Source organism: Vicia villosa, linkage group LG1 (assembly GCF_029867415.1).
Source record: "Vicia villosa cultivar HV-30 ecotype Madison, WI linkage group LG1, Vvil1.0, whole genome shotgun sequence".
Lineage (NCBI taxonomy): Eukaryota > Viridiplantae > Streptophyta > Magnoliopsida > Fabales > Fabaceae > Vicia > Vicia villosa.
The window spans coordinates 73,576,217-73,600,835 of record NC_081180.1 but is presented as its reverse complement, the minus strand read 5'-3'; the positions used below and the strand labels follow the sequence as shown (position 1 = coordinate 73,600,835).

At 31.1% G+C, this 24,619-nt stretch overlaps 1 protein-coding gene across 1 annotated transcript; it reads right to left on the bottom strand.

The window, feature by feature from the left end:
• Nucleotides 1-17,377: 17,377 nt before the first annotated feature.
• On the bottom strand, nt 17,378-18,352 carry LOC131609585 (uncharacterized). Its single transcript, XM_058881314.1, has 3 exons — nt 18,188-18,352; nt 17,995-18,100; nt 17,378-17,911 (listed from the first exon to the last, which is right to left on the bottom strand). The coding sequence occupies exons 1-3, from the start codon at nt 18,338-18,340 to the stop codon at nt 17,823-17,825; spliced, it is 348 nt and encodes a 115-aa protein (XP_058737297.1). The 5' UTR covers nt 18,341-18,352; the 3' UTR covers nt 17,378-17,822.
• Nucleotides 18,353-24,619: the final 6,267 nt, after the last annotated feature.

The window sequence follows — 24,619 nt, the reverse complement described above, 5'->3', positions numbered from 1 at the left end:
GTAGTATGATTGATTAGGATTGTTGTCTAGTTCAATCGTACGTGTCGGGTTTGGGACTTTGTTAGGTTTTGATGAATTGGTATGAATTACATGATTCTGTTGATGCTCATGTTATGTGTTGTTAATACTTGTATAAAATTTGTCTGAATTATGTGTTTATATGAAAATTGATGTTATATGTGTCGTATGTTCTATGTACCTGAAATTGGGGAAAAGGGAATAGGGAAATGCTGTCAAAATAGTGAATTTTGCTGTGCAGGTACGTAGGAACCGGTTCCCGTATGGGACGAACCGGTTCCCCCTTGTAAAAACAGAGAAATATGGATTCTGGGTAGCTGGGAACCGGTTCCCATGTAGGGACAACCCGGTTCCCCATAGTAAAAATCCGAGGCGTGATTCTGGAGACTGTCAGGAACCGGTTCCCACGTAGGGACAACCCGGTTCCTGCAGCATTTTTCTAAAAATGTTTTATCTTTGAAAACTCATAACTTTTGATCTGAGTATCCGATTTATGTGCCGTTTTGGGCGTTGCGAAGCTAATGAGATGCTTTAACTGATGAATTGATAAATGGGCAGTAGCCGACTTTACTTTAAGAACTCAAATTAATTATTGATGATTGAAACATGGTATACGTATATGTGCTTATTCATATGACTATTGATGCATGTATTTATGTTGGTGATGGGATTATAATATCCAATGAATGATGTTGGTGTATAACATGTCGTAAATGATACATGCTGTGTGACTTACTGTTGAGTTGTCTTATATAATTAATACGTGGTGTGTAATGATGATAGATGTACGAAGTATGATGATGATGATTGGTGATTGTGAATATTAATATATTGTTAATATTAATATGTTGGCTATGGTGGCAATTAACATTAATATGATGTGTATGTTAATTGTGATGATGTGATGTATGGATGTGAATGATTGAATGATGCTTATACATGTACATACTTGTTGTGACCTTATTGGTAAGAGGTGATAAGCGATGTTAAGCATCGGAATGATGATGATGTATAAAGATGTAAGTATGTGTCATGTGTGCATTATTCATAAATCATTTGCATTGGAAGGCTAATTCCCATTGTGCGGAGATTAGCGGGAAGTCATCGTGTGCCCATGTGGGGTGTGAGCGATGAGGCAGTAGTCGTGTGCCCATGTGGGGTGTGAGCGACTAGAGGGCAGTATCAAAGAGAGAAGTCTTGTGATATGATTCACGAATTTCGGTACCACATGCATAGTATCAGTCGAATCATATGCATTGGTTATGACATGATTGGATGAGATCCAGTGTTATGCCTTGGTGTGTTTTTACATGGTTGATGTATTAAGAAGATGTTGTTAATATGACTTGATCCTTGATGAAATTGATGAGTTGTGGGCCGATGGCCAATATTGTTGGATGATGCTTGCTTGTTGTAATAATTCCGATTATATGTATGATTGAGTGGATGATAATTACTATGAGATTTTATTGCTTATGATTGCATAATGCTTATTAATTCGAATGAAACTCACCCTTACTTTGATGATTTCAGATTAAGGATGTAGCGGCGTCTTGATTGGGTGAAGATAGCTTGTAAGCTAGCCCGTAGTTTGTGTCGAGTCATGCTCTGATTGTAACACTGGGGAACGATAGTTTAGGGACGAATTATTATGTCGGTCTTGTTGTTTTATGATTGTTTTAGAATAACTTGCATGGATAATGAATATGCAATGTTATGGATTATTGTCCGCTGTGTTGAACATGAATTGTAATTATGTTAAGTGGTTCTTCGTGTAGCATGACAAATGATTATGGTATTTTTCTGTTAAAGAAGTTGTGACATCCTTGTATTTCATGTTTACTCTGAATATTATTCTATTTTCCGCGGGGGTTTAGAAGGGTGTTACATTTTCGGATATGAATTTTCAAAACACTTTAAAATTTAATTTAGGATACATTCGGAGATGCATCTCTAAAGAACATTTTAAGGTTTTCAGGAATTTTCTTTTACCTCTACAAAATGTACAAAGAAATTCCATATATTAAAATGTAATCTCTTAAATTTTATTCAATAACAACAATTTTTTAAATTATTTAATCTTTCAAATTACTCAATAACCATAATTTTAAAATTATTTTCTCAAAAATATAATTAAAAAAATAAAATTGCCCAAATCTTTAAGAAAAACAAACTTAGTCATTTTTTAATAAAATCTAACCATTTTTTAAATAAAATAAATTATATTAATAAATTAAATAATTAGAAATTATAAAACGTGTAAAAAAAATTCTTCCAATTATTCATAAATGATTTTTTTTATAACTTTCCTTTCGATTATTCATTAATAGCAACAAAAAAGTTACGTATCTCAATCTGAATAACTCAACACTAGGTGACCTCTATCATTTACAGTTTTTCTCACTTCAAGTTTTTTTTATTCTTTAGTTAACTAGAAACTTAGCATATTAATAGCTTTCATTTCTTAATTAGTGATTCCATTCTATTCTTAATAAAACTCATGTTAATTCTTAACTACTAATCAACATAACATTTCAATTCTTGCGTGGGCCAGTCCATACAGAACTTTGTTCTGGCTTTAAACGGGGCCCCCGCTAGTGGACGGTGGGATTGGTCCCTCTTGGATTAGTCGGTCGCAAGGCCGGATTCCAAGATTTCCAAAAAAAAAACTAATCAGCATAACAACATAAAGAAGCATGGCAAAAGACTAAGAGAATTCCTTTACGCACTCATACATCTTTTTAGGGATCCCTGATGAAAACCTCAAAATACTCTTATATTTTGGAGATGAATCTCCGAAGTTATCTTCTTTTTATGGGGGAAAAGTGACTTCGCATATGCATATTCGAAGTCACGTTTTTTTTTTTTAAAAAAGAGATGATTTCGCATATGCATCTCCGAAGTCACATTTTTTAAAAAAAAAAGTGAATTCGGATGTGCATATCCGAAAATATGTCTGAGACTATTCTGATGTGCATATCAAAAAAAAATCATCATGCATCCTTCTATGAAACTATTCTGATATAAACCTTGTCATACTCTCCATTGCTTTCAACACACTTCCACTGTGAAACCGCAACAACAACCTCGTGCTTCAAACAGCTGCAGAATTGGATCTGCACTACAAACACCACATTCAAGCAAATTTCGATCTGCACTCAAACAAAACCGTGGGCATCATCAACAACAACAACAAAACGCAGCTTCAACACTAACTCGACATTGGGTAATGATTTCACTTTAGATTCATTGCTATAATTTGTTGCGTATATGTTATTCATCACTTGTATACTTTCTTATATGCGTGACTGTGATTTGTTTTTAGTAGTTTTGTGGTGGTTTGAGTTGTATATAATGTTTTTCATTGCGTTACGATTTCAGATTCCTGAACTTGGTTGCGTGGGAATATTTTGATTATGTATTGTAATATTGTAAATATATGTGTGGCTGCTATTTTATGTTAATCATGGTTGTATGTCGAATCGGGTCGTAATGTTGTTTGTTTGTGCTCTCATTTCGACATTTAATAACTATCGTTTTGTTGCTTGTGTTTCAAATCCTTGTGCCATGCTCGCGCCTTTGTTTTGGCTGCCTATTTATAAGACGCATGGTGTGTATTGTTTATCTTTTATTTCAATTTGATGTGATGAGTGCGTTTTGCGTTAGCAGTCTGCTTTTGATGTTTTTCGTTTACGTGTGACATATTGGTTTCATTGTCGACACGTTTATTTCAGACTTGTATACGCTGTTGGTAGTTCGGCATAGCGTCAATATGTGTTTGCTTTCGCTACTTTTCTTTTTAGCACGAGAAATTATGATTTGTTATCGCTTCTTTTTCGTTGGGTTTACTTTTCATATTTCATTTTTATTACGATGATCGCGCTTTGCGCTGGCAACTCATTGTTTCTCTTGTTATATTTTTTTTAATAGGACCTTAAGTCCAATGCCATTTATTTTTCTCTCTTTATCATCATGTTGCAAATGTACCCCCATCCCCTAATTGTTGTACTTTCTTTTTATTTTTCTTTTTAGTTAGTTAATTAGCTCGATTAATTAAATAATGTGAAAACTAAAATCAACCTTTCACGAATAAAATGCCTGACCAACATAAAGCCATTTTTAAAAACAAATCAAAACTTTTTTCCAATAAAATCCATCGTCGATTCAAAGACTTTTTTTCATTCAATCTCAAGCGAACGCGAATAAAACACTTGGTCAACACCAAGTTCTTTTCAAATTAATCAAATGCAATTCAAATCTTTTTTGCAATAAACTCGGATGAAAAAAGGAAGAATGGGTGCACTTCCATCTTGTCTTTGAAAAATTGGATGCAAGGTGTACACTTTGTTGTTCTAGCGTTCGTATTTCACCATATATTTTTCAAAATAGGACCAAAATGGATGAATGGATGCACTTCCACATTGCCTTCGAGTAATTGGACACAACGTTTACACTTTGTTGTTCAATTACTCGTCTTCCACTTAAAATCAATCTCAACCAATCAAAATTATATTTTTTCGCCCCCGCGTCTCAAAACTTTTTTCACAAAGGAACATGTTTATCCATTCTACAACGACAAAAACAAACACTTACGCCTCCTCCGCGAGAGCACATAAGAAACGTTTACCGCTTGAATGCGATCCTAACATCGCTCATTAAAATTAACCAACCTGCAATTCTTTTCTACTTAGAACTACGTAGTCTTGAATTCCTCATCGCACCAAAGGATACACAGGCCCAAGATCGAACGTCTCATCATACATAATAACAAAAAACCATAAAAATCATTTCTTTCTTTTTCACTTAGTAATTAGAAGATCGCAAATAAACATCACATTAACACTCATTCATAAAACTAACTAAATGGGTCTCGTTCAGTACAACAGATGTGAGGGGTGCTAATACCTTCCCCTTGCATAACCGACTTCCAGACTCGTTTTTGGTTGCGACGAACATTTCTTTTATTGTTAGGGTTTTATCGATATTTTCCCTTTTCTTTTTGAATAAATAAAGTTCAGTGGCGACTCTGGTTTATTTCGAGCGTGTGATACGCTTGGGTATTTTTCGCATCGCGACATAAGGTATTCTCTATTCATCCCCATCAAAAGAGAATCAAGAAACCCTAAGATACTCTATAAATCAGAAGATCACATACCTGCAAACCTTCAACGATTTCATTGGCAAACTTAGGTAGCTTCGACTTTCATTCTCGTATTGGTTTCGGGTATGGGTTCTAAGAATATGAGTTTATAAGGTATGAACTCCAAGGGATTAGATCAGGATTCTGTCCTAGATTTCTATATGGATAGAGATACATTCGGTAAAGAACAGATCTAACAAGTGGTATTAGAGCTACCCATGTCTGTTTCAATTTGATTTTGGCATTTTTAAAATAAGGGTTCTAAAATTTAGGTTTACTTTGATCTTCCAATTTGTGTAAAAATTAATGTTTATATGCTATGAGTCATGTTTTTGCTCTTATTTGATGATGTCTCGATGAAATTCATGTTGGATGCCTTAATCAAACTCAGAAAATTTTGAATTTTTTTGGATTTGTTGTTGTTTTTGCGAAAATCGCAGTTTGGAGTGGATGATGTAACACCCGGATTTTTATTAATTATATCTATTTTATTAATTAAATTATTTGTGTGGTTTGTAAATAATTAGTTTGTTTTAATTATTTGATGTGAGGGGTCAGTCGGTGTGAGAGCGTCAGACCGTAGAATTATAGTTAGTAATAATGTCGGTTTATGGTGGAATTATTTTATTAGGTGGAAATGGTAGAAAATAGTATACTAATAAGTAAATGGGCTTAATTTTGTGGAATGTGAAGAGTAAATGTGGGGTGTGCTAGTAAGCCAATTGTTAATAAAGTTAGTGTTATTTTGTAAGAGTTTAATAAAAAGAGAAAATAGAGTTACTAAGAAAAAAAAGGAGAAAAGAGACAAACCTAGAGAAAAGGAAAAGGGAGAAAGAGGAGAAGAAAATTTAAGAAAAAAACTCAAGAGTTCATCAAAAAATTAAGGTAAGGTTGAATTTTGACATGGTTATTGAGATTGTCTGATAATATATGATGGGTAAAAACATATTTAAGATGAAATCGCTAAATTTTCATAATTTAATAATTATTAGATTTTGATAATAATCCTTGGTATGAGATGATTAATTATATTTGGAATTGATATATTGACAAAATTGAGAATGATTAACAACCCAATTTAATATTTTACATAGTGTAGTGTCTTATACATTGCCTATGTTTTTTATAGCAGCAATGCTATGCTTACACCATTTCCTACACCCAATACTTACACCGTATACACTGTTTATCGTATTTATATAGTGAACAATATTTTTTAAATAAAATAATATTAAATGGTGAACAGTATTCATGAACAGTGCTGATGAACATTGTTTATAAATAATATATGAACAGTGACTTTTAATAGAAAAACAAAGTTGGTTAATAAAGTCAAAAAAATTGGTTAATGAAATGATGAAGTTGGTTAATAAATATCCTGATGTTAAAAATAATTTTTAATAAAACAAAGTTGGTTAATATAGTGTAAAAAGTTGGTTAATGAAGTTATGAAGTTGTTAATAAACTGTCCAGATTTTAAGTAGTTATAAAGTTGGTTAATTACATAATTTTATTTTCATATTCTCTCAATCTTAAAAATAAAAAAATAATATTATTATTATTAAATTTTACTATTCACCGTATAAGTGAATAGTAAAATAGGTGTAGGTGTAAGGAAATGGTCTATGGATATCATTTCTCTTTTATAGAGATCACAATTGGTAAATAACAATTTGATAAGGTATACCATGCTCGTACTGTAGCGTTCTGTGTTTTGATGTATAAAACCGATTTGATAGACAATTATTGATACATATAACAATTAGTACGTTGCTGTAGCGGAACTTATGTTTTCAACTAGTAATCACGTTTCCAATTTATAGTATATATATTTCTTAATAATAATAAGGCTAAATTACAATTTTGGTCCCCCTGTTTTAGTTTTTTCACGATTTTGGTCCCCCTATTTTCTTTTTAAACAGTTTTGGTCTCCCATCCCAATTTTGTCTATGAACAGTACATGTCCGTACATGAACAGTGCATGAACAGTTGCATCAAAATTGGGATGGGGGACCAAAACTGTTTAAAAAGAAAATAGGGGAACCAAAATCGTGGAAAACCCAAAATAGGGGGACCAAAACTGTAATTTAGCCTAATAATAATAATAATAATAATATTAATATTAATATTAATATTAATATTAATGATTTATTATATTAGCATAATATTTGAGTTTGAGATGAATATTTGGATTATTTGGCTAACTTAAGTTATTTTCAATTTTGTTAGAGTTGTCAATAGGTTGTCAGAGTTGCTTTCGAGTTGTTTAGAGTCAAATCTGATAAACAGTAAAATTAAAATTGAAGGTATTAGGCTATGAACAATAGTTTATGGATTCAACACCTTTCTTTTTCACTTTTTACACTACACATCATCTTCTCTCTATTCCACCTAATAATTCAATACTCATTCAACTTTAACTCACTACAATGATTTTGTTTAATTCAACACCCTACCCCATCACTTTTATTTCATATTCTTACTTTCTTTTATATTTTGATTTTTGTGATTATATATTAATAATTATAGAATGAAATTAAATTAAAATAATTAAAAATTAATTAAATTTATTTTAATTTTTTCTATTTTAATAACTTATTTGAATTTTATTTTTTTAATTCTGTATTTTTAATTAATTTTTTTCTTGCAAGTAATAAAGATGAGATATAGGGATAATCATTATTAAAACAAATAAAGTTACAAAATTTAAAATAAAACAGTAAAATAGAATTTTGAATGTTAAAAGGGTTATTATTGGGATCATTTCACTAAAAAGATGTTTACAACTACAACCAAGAATTTATTGAAGGCTAAATAAAAAAACTAGTGAGAAAAAGGTCCAATTTTTTTTGTGTCCAAATCAAATGAACCAAGTCTCTATTTATAGACAAAAATAGTTATGAATTTTGGTGAATATAAAAATAAATAAATAAATTAATTTATTATAAAATATTGTTCTAAATAATTATGATAAAATAAAAATTTAAATAATAAAAACAACCAATAAAATTTTACAAAGTATATGATGTGGTCCCCAATCCCTTCTCATTCAACATGTTGAATATATTCAACACTAATTAATCCACATCATATTCAACATGTCATTCAACACACCATTGAAAACATTCAACTATTGAAAAAATTATTCAACACCCCCATTGTAAATGGTCTTATTTGAGTCAGACTGTTAGTCAATTAAGTTCATAAGAGTTGTTTTTATATGTAAGAGTTGTCAGTAGAGTATTTTTGAACACTTTAGAGTTGTAGGGATTGTTGCAGAATTTTTCAGAGTTCTTTGGAAACTCTGTTGCGTTATAATTATAAATATTTTTATAACTTTTACGAGTTAGGAATATAGAATAAATTAATAAAAATATTATATGGAGAAGTTTTGAACTTATAAAAATGTTCGATTGCAATGATAATTATGGACTACTTGTTGTGTATTGTAAAAATGTTTTGGTACAGGAATACCATGAATATAGATTGTATGTGAATAATTTAGGAGTATGTGGTTGTATGTACGATTCTGCGATAATTCAAGTGTGATGAATTATGGTGGATATGCATGAATGTTAAGATTAGAGAACAGTCTTAATTGCATATGATTGTTGTAATTGCACATACATCATTTGGTCAAGAGGTGATGTTCGTTAGTTCCGTGGGAGCTAGTGATTTGTCCCAAACCTAGAGTGGGGGTTTGAAAGTTTAGGGAAAGGGCTTTTTGTTGTGTATTGGTCTAGGAGACGGGCCCGATTTAAATGTAAAAACCGAAAAAAGTAACAGGTGATTGGTACCACATGCATAAGTATTGCATTGTCTTGCATTGAGTCACATTGTGTTTATGTGAAAATGTAGAATTATGTGAATTGTGAGGAAAGAATGCAATTTGTGAAATTGTGAAGTGTGATTATATTCTTGAAAATAATAGTATTATGGTGGAGTGATGTTATGTATGTGAATTATATGAAGTGTGAAGAAATTCCTATTGTTGAAGTATGTCTTAAAACCTTTGTTGATGAAGAGAAAGAAAACATGTTTCAAAATTGCCAAAAATCAGAAAGCCGGAAAGTAATCTGGTTCGAATGATTTACGGGTATCGGATTTGGTCGGTTCGATTCATTGGTTCATTCATTAATGTTATAATATTTTATATTAATTTGGAGATCATATAAATTAATATAAAAAATATTATAAGATATTTATAATATTCTAAAAGATATTATAAGATATCCATTTTATAAGATATATATTTATAATAGTCTAAGACATATTATAAGATATTTATAATATTTGAGAGATATTATAAGTGATTGTTTTAAGAGATATTATAAGAGTTATTTATAATATTTATAATAGGTCTGACAAGTCAAAGGTAAAATATTTTAATTGTTAGAAAATCGGTCACTTTAAAAAGGATTATCCTGAGAGAAAGATCAATGAAGATTTTGTTCAAGCTGCAATTGTCTTGGGTGAGGAAAGTTATGAGGATGACGATGTACTAGTAGTATCGAGTTTGGAAACTGAAGATAGTTGGGTCATTAACTCAGGTTGCTCTTATCACATGTGTCCAAGAATAGAATACTTTGAAACTTTGAAGATGATGCAAAGTGGAGTAGTTCGCTTTGGTGATAATAAGGCTTACAAGGTTCATGATATTGGTACGGTCAGATTTAAAATGTTTTATGATTGTGAGCTTCTTCTTCACAATGTGAGGTATGTTCCAAAACTCAAGCAAAATTTGTTATCTATAAGTATGTTTGATGATTTACGCTATTGTACTAGAGTTAATATGGAGTGTTGAATATTTCGCATGATGAAGTGATTATTGCTAAAGGTTCTAAAATATGTGGTCTATATATTTTAGAAGGTGCAAATATTATTATTCATTCATCAGTAATTAGTGGGGGCTTTCATGACAATGAAGAACTATGAGATTTGAGTTTAAGGCGTTATGAATGCCTTGAGAAAGTTTTAGAGGGGTATAATGAATTTTGAAGAAATCAAGGAATAGAAATGCATGTACTACTTAGTTGTTATTGAGTTTTTGGGGAAGAGCTGAGGTTAAAGCAACTTACTTGGTTGGTAGCTAATTTCTTCAGAGGGAAAACCAAGGGAGAAACCTGGTAGAAACTATAACGGAGAAAACTCAGTTTGAGGTGGAGTTTCCTATCATGGATACTAGTAGTAGTAAGGGAGAGATTACGCATATCTCTGTTTATCATTTGACTCATGATAAGGTAAGGAGGGTTATTGTATCATCTCAAATGGACGATTATGCTAGCCTTAGATATGATGTTTTTAATATGGCTGAAGGATTGTAAAATAAAAGAAAAAAAAACCTTTAGGGAGGCATTTGAAAACAGATCGAGTCAAGGGTGGTTGAAAAATCATACTTGTTGGCTTGTTAAATTACCAAGACAGAAAAGGGTAATTGGAAACAAGTGGATGCAAGTGCCAAGATTAAGATTCAAGAGTTATTTGAATTTGATCAAAGTTATTGATTAGAGTTTCAACCTGATAGAGAACAACAATGTTGTTGATGGTTAAATTGGTATAAACAAGGTTTAAAGTCAAGGTGGAGATTGTTGAAGTATGTCTTAAAATCTTTGTTGATGAAGAGAAAGAAAATATGTTTTGAGATTGCCAAAAATCAGAAAGTCGAAAAGTAATATGGTTCAACGATTTACAGGTATCATGTTAAGTCGGTTTGGTTCATTGATCCATTAGGTAATGTTAAAATATTTTATATTAATTTGGAGATCATATAAATTAATATAAAAAGATATTATAAAATATTTATAATATTCTAAAAGATATTATAAGATATATATTTATAATAGTCTAAGAGATATTATAAGATTATAATAATATCTTTTAGGGTTAAATATGTTTTTGGTCCCTATAAAATTATTAAATTTTTTTTGTCCCTATTAAAAAAATGACATGTTTTGGTCTCCACAAAATTATTATGCACCTAGTTTTAGTCTCTGCTGTTAAACTGACGTGTACTTTTGAATTATTATTTTACAGTCATGTTTAGAACGTTATAAAAAACTCCTCGAGAAAAAAAAAAGAAACTAAAAAATTGATTTCTAAGTCGAAATTTGCATTACTTTTATCATTATTTTTTTAAATTTAAAAAATTCATATTTAATTCTTCTCATTTTAAAAATTTCTATAAATTGGTAAATAAATATTTTATAGTATTCTAAACACGTATGAAAAAAATCATTCAAAAATTTAAAAGTTTAAGGGTAATTAAACAGTTTTCAAAATTTTAAAAAATAGCAGGGACTAAAACTGCATGCATAAAACTTTGTAGGGACTAAAATATGTATTTTTTTATAGGGACTAAAAATGAAATTTGAAATATTTATTGGGACAAAAACATAATTAACCATATCTTTTATTCTAACAATTAAGGAGATATGTTTTGGGATTTGTTATAGATTTGTTGGATTTTGACTATTATAAATATGTATTTCTTCTGTTACTACAATGTGACAATCTTAGAGCTTACAACAACAAGAGAGAGCAAGGATTTAAAGGCATAGCATAGGGATTAGGATATTTCAAGGGAAAACTTAGAAAGCCAAAGGTTTTTGGAAAACCTTTGGAGTTATCTAACGGGATTTGGAAATACTTCCAAAAATCTTTGGGTTTGAGTGATTCTTATATTGAGAATTGGAGAGGTTGGGAAACACTTGGATATAAAATAGTGTTTGTTATTTGGAAACTACGAAGGATATTTTCTTATAACTCATTTGTAATATCTTGTAGCAACTTTGTGAGTATAGTGAATTGAAAAGCTTCTCTCCCCCTTAAAGTAGATCCTATGATCGAACTGGGTAAACAAACCTTCGTCTTTTTCTCGTCTTATTCTGTTATATTATTTGTGTACGAATTATTATTGTTGTAGACCATTTATTTTGGTTTCTACTATTATTTGCCTCACAAATTGATATTGAATTTTGTCGTAATTCACAACAAGATTCACAACACATTAGTGTAGGTATGTTATTCGTTATATGTTATTATATAATTTCTAATGAAGTGAATTCTCACTCTTCTGTTGGAATGATGTTTTATAACGGCATCGCTCAGGTACCGAAGATTAGAGTTGGTACTAGTGTGCTTGGAGCTGGAGAAGCTACTTTCCTTATTTTTTTGCATTTCGGGTTTTGAGTCGTGCTTGGTCATGTAACACTAGGGAACATTTTGATTTATGTTTTTTGAAGGATACTTGTATTATTTATTCTGTTTTGTTAATCCTAAAGAGATTATGTGATGTTTGGCTTTTATGCCTAAGTTTTCCAATAAAGTGGATTTATTATGAGACAATAATTAAGTTTATATGAATGAATGTATTTCGCTGCGTTGCTGTTCAGATGTGTTAAGATGTCGTATCACATCCAAGGTAAGTTGCTCATATGTGTTTGGATGTCGTGTGACATCCCAGGTATGAAAATGTATGATGTAAATTCTTTCGGTAACCCGTGTTACGGAGCAGGATTATTTGTGTGTTTATGTTTTTATGATGTGTGACACTCTTGAAGGTGATGTTTGCTATTAATTATATTTAAATATGCATGTTGGATAAAAGAGTGTTACATTAGTGGTATTAGAGCATAGTTGGTCAGTTGACCAAGTAGTTAATGTGTTTATTTCCTGTTGTATTTGATATGTGTACATGGCACTATCGGTACTTGTCGTTCTAACGAGAATTTGTTGTTCGAATTCTCAGGATAATGGTTGGAGGAAGGAATGATGAAGCGATCACTGAAGCTTTGGCAATGTTGGCTTGAGCTATTGGATAAAACCATTAAGTTCATGTGAATGCTGGGAATAACCAGGATGATGAGTTTCGTGCTTTAGGGAAGTTTTAGAGAAACAATCCGCTGATTTTCGAGGGAGCGCATGAACCTGACAAGGCAGAGAAATGGCTGAAAGCGATTGAGAATATCTTCTGGGTCATGAACCATACGGATGCGTAAAAGGTGTAGTTTGACACCCATATGCTTGAAAGGAAAGCACAGACTGAATGCACAAAAGGTATGTACTTCTTTATCATGTGTTAAAGTTATATTATATATTTGTAATTTTGTTATTTAATTATTACTTTCTTAAATAATATATATAAATAACAGGTTTGAAACCAAAATCTATTTTTGATCCAAGAGCTTAGGTAAATGACATGTCACCTTCAATTTCTTTATATAATGATCGACTCCAAAACTAAAAATATGAATATTTATGATATCATTCTAGTTAAATAAATATTTATTTGATTTTAAAAATGTAAATTATTTGTTTTTTCATTATTAAATATTATACTTTCACAATAACTGATTATTAGAATTTCAATTTTTAAACTATGCAAAATGGTGTATGTGTTATCTTAGCTAAAACTATTGACATAGATACTAATAAAAAGTGGTACTACGATTCATGTGATATCTGTTTGAAGAAGATTGAATGTGTTTGCACTAAATACTTTTGTGAATAATATGATACATTATAAGATATCTTTTGTTGTTATGTTATAAACATTTTCTCTACTTTTTATATTAATTTATGAAGTATATTATTATTATTGGTTTAAGGTGCACATAGATATTTTGGATGAGGGTGAATCAACTACCTTTGTTTTGTTTGACAGAGTTCTTTCACATTATTTGGGGAAATTGCAAAAGAACTATAGAATTCAGGAACTAACGTAATTTTTGAATTGTTTACATATTTCTTTTTTAAATTTGACTTTAAATATGATTATTTTTGTTAGTTGATTACTTATATAATTCAATAACAAGAGAATGCTATAGATTATTATCCATCTGAATTTGACACAAACAAGGAGATGGTTTTCAAAATGGAAATAAGCAACAAAATTGTCTAGTATATGTTATATACACATCCGGTCAAAAAGATGTCATATGACCCTAAAATCATTAATGATGACGCAGCCATAATCACGAAGGATTAGCAAGCGCTAAGTCTAGAATAGAAACACAAGTTTACAAGCGACAAACATGTCAAATAAAATTTTGGAATCCACTAAAAGAGAAAATGTTTACATTTTATTATGATCAAATATAACTTGGATGACTATACCCAAAGGTGTTTAAATAATATGATTTCGCTTGCAAATTTGTGATGTTTTTTGTTCATAATATGATGTTATGATGTGTTGATGTTATGTTGATGTTATGTTGTTTATGCTAGAAGTTGTGTTGGATTGTTAGAGATTAATGATGTTAAGAAATGAAGAAACATGTTGTATCTCATTGTATGATGTTAAATTTATGGTATGAGATGCTTGGGTATAGAACATGATTGGAGTTGGTTTGGGATGGTTATAAGGTGAAAATGCATTGTAATTAATTTTGGAAAATTACCCACAGATATTAATCCGAAGTAAATTGATTGATCCTCAAGGTTGATTTACTCCCTTGGGTATATCGATTTACCTGTTCTAACTCTTTAAAAATGAAAATTATATCACCAGGGGAGTTGTTCCCAGGACCTCCCCTTTATGGTGCAAGCACTTTACGACTAGGCAAAGTGTCTTGTCGTTGAATGCTTATGCAATGTTTGACTTGTGTATATCATACAATAAGATATTACTCTTGTGAATTAAGTAATTATAATATGATAAATTGTGATGAAATGGAATGAACATAGATCAATCCCCAATTAGTTGAATCATCGTGATGAAATGGAATGAACATAGATCAATCCCCAATTAGTTGAATCATCGTGATTCAACTAATTGAGGATTGATCGTACTAGAATCTGAATTGATTCGGCTGTGATGATCGTACCCTAATTAAGATATTTGATGTATTAAATCTTATGTAGTATGTACCTTGAGGGAATACGGTTTTGGATGTTATTTAAGCGATGTTTGTTTCCGTACCAAAATTTTAACGCTTATGTAATGTGATTCTAGATAATATTATGTGAGGTGTTACAAACTTCATCTTAGAACTACATACTTAAATAGAATATACATTTGAAGTTGAATGTTAAAATAATGAGTTTTCCTCATTATGCTAAAGAAGAGAAATATATGAAAATGAGCGCACAAAAAAAAATCATTATGAAGATGCTGAAATGAAAGGATAAACCTCAAAAAATATTTACTCAACAATAAGAGAAAGAGTAATGGTGGTCAAATGAGTTAGATGGTAAGAGAAAAATTAATATGATGAAGTAAGTTAGGATATCAGATTGAAAAAAGAAAAGAAAGGGTATATGTATCTCACAAAAGAAGAAAGGGGAAAAAGGCAATGGAAAGGAGATATTTCTTATTGATCAAAATGAATAACAAAGCTTCTTTGAAAAACTCAACTTGCACAATCGAATATAATAATAATAAAATTATTAATTAGATATTAACTAATAAAAAATAAGTGTATATATATATATATATATATATATATATATATATATATATATATATATATATATATATATATATATATATATATATATATATATATATATATATATATATATATATATATATATATATATATATATATATATATATATCAACCATAGATGTTAGAGATTAAAAAATACTAGTATATTTTAAATGACATGTGTGACTTTCTTTTTTTTCTATCATTTTTAAAGAATTAACTATTCAACTTCTCTAATAAAAAAGCTAATGAAATCATGTTTCTACTTTTTATTAGAATAATAATGCAAGTGTGAGTAAGTGGGGGTATATTAAAAAGATCCTAAAGTTTCATATTGGTTGAAGATAGAGCACTGAAAGAGTTTATATAGAGTGACACTCCTCATCTTACCAACCGGTTTTATAAGGATGAATTAGGTCAAACTCTAATAAGGTATTAGAGTCTATCGATCGGACCATGGGCTGTCCACCGTTAATATTCACGCACCAAGCCCAAAAAGAATGTTGGGCGTGAGGGAGAGTGTTAGAATAATAATGTAAGTTGAGTAAGTGGAGAAATAGTCCCACATTAGATATGAATGTGGTGACTTGAGAATATATAAGTGAGAGAACTCACTCACCTATCACCTTAAGGTTTAGGTGGATAAGTGATGTGTCTTTCACAAAGGTGGATACTCTTCAACTTTGTATCAATGTTCCTAGTGACTCCCCCAACAAATGGTATCATGAGCCTTTAGTTCGAGAAAGGGACCGGGTTAATATCAAAATGCCCAATAAAAGGTGTCTCGTTGCCCTAGAAGAGGTAACAACGATACAAGTGTAAGTGGGGGAGCATTGTGGACTCACACTTGAAGGGGTGTTAGAATAATAATGCAAGTGTAAGTAAGTGGAGAAATAGTCTCACATTGTATAGGAATGTAGTGACTTGAACATTTATAAGTTGGAGAATCCAATCACTCATCACCTAAAAGTTTTAGATGGTCCTCTACTTTATATCAATGTTCCTAATAACTCCCCAGTACTTTTTAATATAAAACTCAGATTAAATTTTAAAAGACACTAACTTAAAGTTAAATAAATTTTTATGTATGCAATTGAAAAAATTAATTCTTGATAGAACCGCAATGAGTTGGTGACCACTAAGCATCCAAATATATGTGATGGAAGAATCGTGCAAGCAAACATGTCATAAATGAGTACTTCTAATATCAATTTCATAAAGAAATGGCATCTAAAGTGTGCAAAAAAAGTCTTAAATAACAAAGAAGTGTCTAGGAAAGAGGAAGTAAATGACTTTAATTGGTAATGTAGTTTTGTGTTTTTAGCTCACAAATAACTTCACTAGTCATTCTCTAAATGTATTATTACTTGTCGCATGAAGCACGTACTCCTGACATAGAAATTGGAACACGACAGAGACACTTTGACACTGATAATATAAAAAACATAAGATACCGACACTATTATATATATAAAATTATTTGAATTTAAATGATCCATCTATTATTACAAAAATTAAAAATATTCTAATAAAAATTTAATTTTCATTTATAACATTGCTTCAATAGATGTTTGATTTTTTTAGATGGGGGACATTTGTCTTAAAAAAAAAAAGTATAAAGCGTATCAAGGCAAAGGAAAAAACAAAATTCTTTTTAAACACTTCTCTAAATTGTCCGACACGTATTGTATGAGTATTATGTGGGTGTCGGACATCGATTTAAAGAGTGTCGAAGCAAAGAAAATACATATTTATTCGGCGACACTTGTCTGACTTTTTTGACATTTGTATGACTTTTCCGACACATCTCTTACAGGTGTCATACAAGTGTCAAATACCGACGCGTGTCGGACACCGCAACACTCCAACTCCTAGAGGTCTCCATGCTTCATAGCTGCTTTTGGAAATAAGTCTATATGAATGATTTCAAGGACAGCTTCATTTACAATCAAACCTGAACCTTTTATCATTTACAATATAAACCTCAACTTAACATTAAAAATAGCAAAAGTAAATATACAAGACTTTAATCAGTTTTGTCGCATAGTTTACATTAGGCCAAAAGTTATAACTAATGGGAATATGGTACAACCTTAACCATTAAACACTATATAATATATAATATATATGCCTCATGATCACAAGTTCTAAAGGAAATACTAATCAAATAAATCCTAGCTACAACTTATTTCTTATATATAATCAATCAAACTAATATATCCATCTCACATGGTTGATCATTTCCAATGTTTCCTTTCAAAATGACCAACTGAAAAGTAATATGCTCTAAAGAACTCCTCATTCTCTTTTTGCAACTCTCTCCACACTGCACAAGAAACATACACATAGAATCATATATGATATGTAGAAGAAAATGCAAGTGTAATGTAACAAACTTGATAAATATACCTGTAAGAGTAACAAGTGGCTCAATCCTTGCATGTTCTTCTAATGTCTTTATGCATTGGTCTTGACTCATTTGAAACATCAAGCATCTCTCTATCAAATTTTGAACCTACATTTTGAATGCATGGAGAGTGTGAACATGTAGTAAGTGGAATATATATTACTACATAAGAGAGGAATGAAGTAGATTCTTTACCATCCTAATATAGCTATGTGGATGACAATACAAACAAGGAAGAGGGTATTGATGGGTGTGATTATGCATTGTGCTTAATTCTGTTGCTAATGGACAAAACAAATAGAATAGAAGAAAGAAAGAAAGAAAACAAACCAAAAAGAAAAAGTACATGAAATGATGGATATTTTTTAGTATATATATGTCTTATAAATAATATAATATATAGTATTTTGAGTATAGCAATGAGTGACACATTTTGTGTTATCCATACATATCTAGAGTGAAGGGCCAAAATAGCTTATGAAATCCAAATGTTAGATTCACCTCATCTTTAAAGAGATAAGTGATTATTATATTATAAAATGTGAGTGACATGTCACTTTCTTTTTTTCCTTTTTTTCTTTAAGGCTGAATTTTTGTGTTGATTTAGAAGAAAATGTGGACAAGGGTATAGCCACATGAGATTTAATACTACCTAATGTATATTCAAAAGGGTCCTACATTCTTGAAATGTCATGAATATGGAGTGGTCCTACAAAACCAAAGAAGCCACCTGTTTCCATAATAATTAATTAAATGAAACAAGATATTATGTGGAAAGAAACATGGAGAAAGAAAAAGAAAAAGTGCCACTTTTCAAAGCAATTTCATTTCATATAATATACTAAATTGTACAAACGTCAATTATATAAAGAAAAATTTGTTTAGAATATTGTTTAGGCGCAAAACCTCCATAACATATCACCCATGTTTTTGGAGGACTTTACTTTGACACCCCAAACTTGTATTTTGCAACCTCTCACATTCTATTCAATTATTTATATTTTTATATTTTTAAGTAATTAAATTTTTCACATTTTAAAAAATGTATGTTTTATATCGGTTTTTTCAAAAATATAGTATAAAATCATAAATTTCAAAAAATACATGTTTTTATATTAGATCCTTCAAATATCCGAGATAAATTCATAAATTTTAGAAAAATCTTGTTTTATATTGAATTTTGTGAAAATTTTGGTAGGTTATCTCTTATCAATTACTAAAGAAAACACAATGTTAATCATTTTATGATTTCTCTATTATTTTTTTAGTAATAGTTATCTTCTTTGAATTAGTCTATCATGTTATTAGGAAGTGTAAGTATTGGGTTGAAAATATAGATTTTTTTAGCTTATCATATATGTAACATTATATATGAACCAAATTGTTTTATTTTTTAATAAATTGAATCCTTCTTGTCAATTTTCTTATCTTGTGTTTTTTTTCTAACATTTGGTATCAGAGCTCCTCCATAGGGTCTGATTAAATTAGAAGTGGTTGTCTTCTAAGTGTGAAAAGATATGATATTAGAGAGTTCTTTTGTGCAGCCAACAATACCTAAGTTTGTTAGACATTATGATCATTGGGTGATGCTCATAGAAAAAAATTTGTGTTCAAAGGAGTATTGGAGTATGGTGGAAAATGGGGTTTATGCAGTAGTAGAATGAGTATTTCTTACATATGCACAAAGAAAGAACATGGATGATCAAAATTAAAAGACTTAAAGGCAAAGAAATGTCAATTTCAAGCATTACACCATTCAGTTCATAAGACTATTCTTAACAAAGATACAACAAAGAACATATAAGACTCTTTGAAGCAGAAATATGAAGGTTCAACACGAACCAAGAGTGCATAGTTGCAAGCTTTAAGAAAGAAGTTTGAAACTCTCCATATGAAAGAGGGAGAATCTGGGAATGATTATTTTGCCTGAACACTTACCATAGCCAACAAGATGAAGGCTAATGGTAAAAACAAGGGAGATATTACAGTAGTTGATAAATTTTAAGATCCATGATTCCCAAGTTCGAATATGTTTTGTGTTCCATTGAGAAATTTAAGGATACATGTACTTTGACAATTGATGAATTGCAAAGCATCCTACTTGTTCATGAACAATGCATTAGTTCTCATGTTGAAGAAGAACATGATTTAAAGATTACTCATATAGCTCAAGATGATCAATATACTCAATATGAAGAAAGGGGTTGAGGTAGTAGAGGTTTTAGATGAAGAAGACGAGGTAGAGGCAAACAAAGATTTGAAAAACCCATAGTGGAGTTATATAATTGTCACCAACTCATATATTTTAAATAGAAATGTTCAAACCAAAGGAAGAAGGCCAACAATGTAAAGACTCAAGAAAAAATATTATTGATCGCCTACACTGATATGAACAAGGCCAGTGAAGAAGATGTGTAGTTTCTTGACTATAGATTTAGAAATCACAATTGTAGGAAGAAGGAATACTTCTGAAATCTTGACGAAAGTTACAAAGATTCTATTTAGTTGGCCAATAATTTCACTATGGTTGTAACGGAAATAGGTAACATAAGGTTAAACATGAATGGCGTAACACATATTGTTACTAGAGTCTTATTTATGCCAAAAATTGAGGAATAACTTTCTAAATATTGGTAAAAATTGCGAGAGAAGTGGATTAGTATTATGTTTCAACATGGAAAATGTAAGGTTTCCCACCCTGAAAGTGGTATAATCATGAAAACAATTATATCTTCAAATCGAATATTCATGTTGCATGCCACACCTCAACCTCTAAAACCCACTTGCTTTCACACATTTATAAGAGATATAATGCATCTTTGGCGTAGTAGATTTGGACAATTGAGTTTTCAAGGTTTAAATGTGATTCCGTAGAAGAGTATGGTAAGTGGCTTACCAAAACTCAGTCACCAAATAGGTTGTGTAGGGACTGTTTGGTAGGGAAGCATCCAAGAGATTCATTCCCAAAGAATATCATTTGGATGGCTACTGTAACGACTGTTTTTCTTTAATTCCTTATTTATGTGATTTATGTGAATTAATTGTGATCTATGTGTTAATTATATGCTTAATTGATTTTATGTTGTTTTATTTGGGAATTATTGGTATATAATATAAGATAGTAAGTGTGGTTGATAATTGGGCCTAAGTTGGTATTAGTAAGTGAGGGGTGTTAGTTAGAGCCCATTAGTAATTTAAGATAGTAAGGGTTTAACTAAAACAAGGGTTTTAGAGGAAATAGAAATTAGAAGTTCATTTTGGGGTTTTTGGTGAAAGAAGAGAAGAGAGGAGAGAAAAAGGAGAATCTCAAGGTTGAAGATAGAGTTGGCTTCAATCCAAAACCTAAGGTAAGGGTGGGATTCTTTCATGCTAAAGGGATGTATGATGATGTTTTGGGTGGGGTTTTGATTATATGTTGTTATCCATGATTGTGTAGAAATTGAATAGAGATTGTTAGAGTTTATAATTGACTTCTATGAAATTGTGAATCTAAGCATGATTGAAGATGTTATGATGTTAGAAGACCCATAATAGGTGTTATAATTGTGTCTATAACATGTATTCTATTGATATTTGTGATGCTTGGTGTTTTACAACTTGATTGGGTTGAGTTTAGGGGTTTTTGGATGGGTTTCGTATGCTGTTTTCTGTGTTTGGGGTTTTCTGAAAATTGCCAGTTCGCGCCGCGAACCTCTGTAGGCGCCGAACCTCTTGGCAGAAACTTGGGAAAAACTGGATCTGCTCAGTTCACGCCGCGACCCCTTGTTGGCGCCGCGAACTGCTTGGCATAAAGTTAGAGATTTTTTGGATTCGCTCAGTTCGCGCCGCGAACCCTGTTGGCGCCGCGAACCCTGTTTTGCAGAACTTTTCCTAAACTTTGAAATGATGTAACTTTTGAACCGTAACTCCTTTTTAAGCGCCGTTTGAACCTATGCGAAGCTATAATTGAGACCTTTCTAATGACTATGATCTAAGAATGCTTATAAACCTTTTTAATCCTTCTTTAAATGTATTTGTTTGATGTTATGATTTGTGTGGTGAAGTGGTGTGTTGTTGTATGATGATGCAACGTAGCGACGTGATTGGGAAGTGGTGAATTACTATAAAAGTAATGATGTTTAGTCGGTATTTGTGATGTATTCGTGAATATCGTGTTTGTATGGATGTTGCATTTAGTGAGTCACATCCATTGCATAAAGAGACGGTGGCCTTAATGGTAAAAAGTGACGGTGGCCTTAATGGCAATTAGCGACGGTGTGCCCAATGGCAAATCTTGAGACGTGGGAGTTTTACTCCAAATGGTACCACATGCATTTGCATAAGTCGAGTCACATGTGAATTGCATTCGAGTCTTATTTGATTATGATGCGGTGACTTGATGATGAGATGTTTGTTGCGATTGTGTGGAATCTTACGTACGAATTGTATATATTGTCATAGTTGAATTGATGACATTGTTGTCGTTCCTTAAGTTGATCATCTGATGTGAAATCGTTGTATTGAGTGTGGGGATGAGAGGTGGTGACCAATGTATGATCTTTTCTCTTGCTTAGAATATTATCATACGTTTCTTTATAATGAATGATATCTCACCCCTTATGTTTGAATGTTACCCTCCGTTGGTAACGTGCAGGTAACGACGTGGAGTAGCCGTGTACCTTATAGCTCGAGTCGGTGTGTCAATGCTCTGATACGTAGCACTCGGGGGATGTTGCGATACTTGCTTGTGTCTTGTTTTATGTTGATTATCTTTTCTTGAACTTTGATGTTATGTCTTGTGGATATGTTTTGGACCTATTGTGCCATGTTGACAAGAATATAAGACTTGGATATTGCGTTGTTATTTGGATTCCCCTGCAATATGATGAAGTTGTTTGGATTAAATGTTCAATGAATTATGAGTTTCCTCCGATATAAGTGTTATGTATCCATGTACTTTGAGCATGAATTTGTAGTTTTGTTTAAGTCGAATATGTGATGCCTCAAATTTGTTGCTTGTTCCGATGTTTTATACTTTGTTTGCTCTTATTAATTTAGGGGTAGATTTGGGGTGTTACAGCTACACAAATTTTTCAACTAATACATGCTGATATCTGTGGACGAGTCAAACCTATCTTAGATGACAAAAGAAGGTATTTGATCACTTTTATTGATGATTTCAATATAAAAACATGGATTTATTTCTAAATGGAAAAATCATAAGCATTTTTCATTTTTAAGAATTTAAAAAATGAAGCAAAGTTGTTTATCAAAACCTTACACAGTAATCATGGTAGAGATTTTACATCACATGAATTCACCAATTTTGTTGTGAAAATGGTATATGAAAGCAACTGGAAATTGCATAAACGCCACAATAGAACAAGGTTGCAGATCCAAAGAACATAACCGTTATAAAAAATGGTTCGTGGCAAGCTCTCAGAGAAGATAATGCCTAAAATCTTATTACATGAAGCTGTCAACTGATTTGTGCATGTCTTGAATTGGAGTCCAACGTTAGTAGTGAGAAATAATATGCCAGAAAAAGTTTGGAGTTGGATCAATCCTTTAGTTAATTATTTTATAGTTTTGCGTTCTATTTCTCATGTTCATTTTCCTAATGATATAAAAACCAAGCTAGATGATAAAAACTTGTGTTGTGTTTTGTTGAGGGTCATTGAAGTATCAAAAGCGTACAAGCTTTATGATCCTGTCTCACAAAAGATCATAACAAGTAAAGATGTGATTTTTGAAGAAGATAAAGAATGGGATTGGGATAAGAAGTACGAAGAAGTGCGAAGAAGCCATCTCATTAGACATAGATTGGGGTGATAAGGATATGGAAGTTAATGTGGAAGAATAAAATGAAGTCGAACATGAATATGATCATACTATTTATGCAAAAGAAAAGTGACATTGAAAATCAAACCTAGATGAGTGACATTGAAAATCAGACCAAACAATGCAGACAAACAAAATACGAAAATGTACTTTTGTATTCTTTGAAAATCAAATTATGAACAAATACGAAATTTCCCTTCTGAATTAAATTGCAACTTAGACAAACGAAAAATGGCATAAACGCAAGGTACCAGACATGCACAAAACGTGTTGCTTAGTTAAATTATCTAACAATGACTATAACTACCTATATGTTGATGTATATTGCACAACCTATTATTCTTATTTCTAAATGCATATATAGAAAATCAAATGTAAAAAATTTGAATTCAATAACCTACCAAATGTGTAGTTGATATTGAGCATTTAGATTGACTGGATATTGAGAGTAGAAACTTGGAAGTGACTTGAGAGAGTTTACTAGAAATGAGGAAGGGGTCTGGGGCGTTTTTGTTTAAAACCTCATTCAAAGATGCACTTCCATAAATTTTATGGAGATACATTTCCGTACTATTTTTTGTCAAAAATTAAGGTCTAAATCAATTAAGAATGGACTGAGTGTGAATTAGGGTGTGTCTGGTATTTCTGAATTCTAGAGACACTTTTGGTTTTTCACAAGGATGCAGGAGCAACCCTTAGGGTGGGAGAAGTAATCCGTTTTTATTTTGTCATATAGATAATTTTTAGAATAAACATATAGCAATTGTGGTGTCTTGTTCTATCATTTTAAAAAGTGATATTGTTATA

Coding starts and splice junctions, on each gene's coding strand:
- LOC131609585 (XM_058881314.1), bottom strand. CDS start 18,340: ATGTACTTTTTCTTTTTGGTTTGTTTTCTTTCTTTCTTTCTTCTATTC. Junction 18,101..18,187: donor CACATAGCTATATTAGGATG/GTAAAGAATCTA, acceptor TTCAAAATGTAG/GTTCAAAATTTGATAGAGAG. Junction 17,912..17,994: donor GCCACTTGTTACTCTTACAG/GTATATTTATCA, acceptor TTTCTTGTGCAG/TGTGGAGAGAGTTGCAAAAA.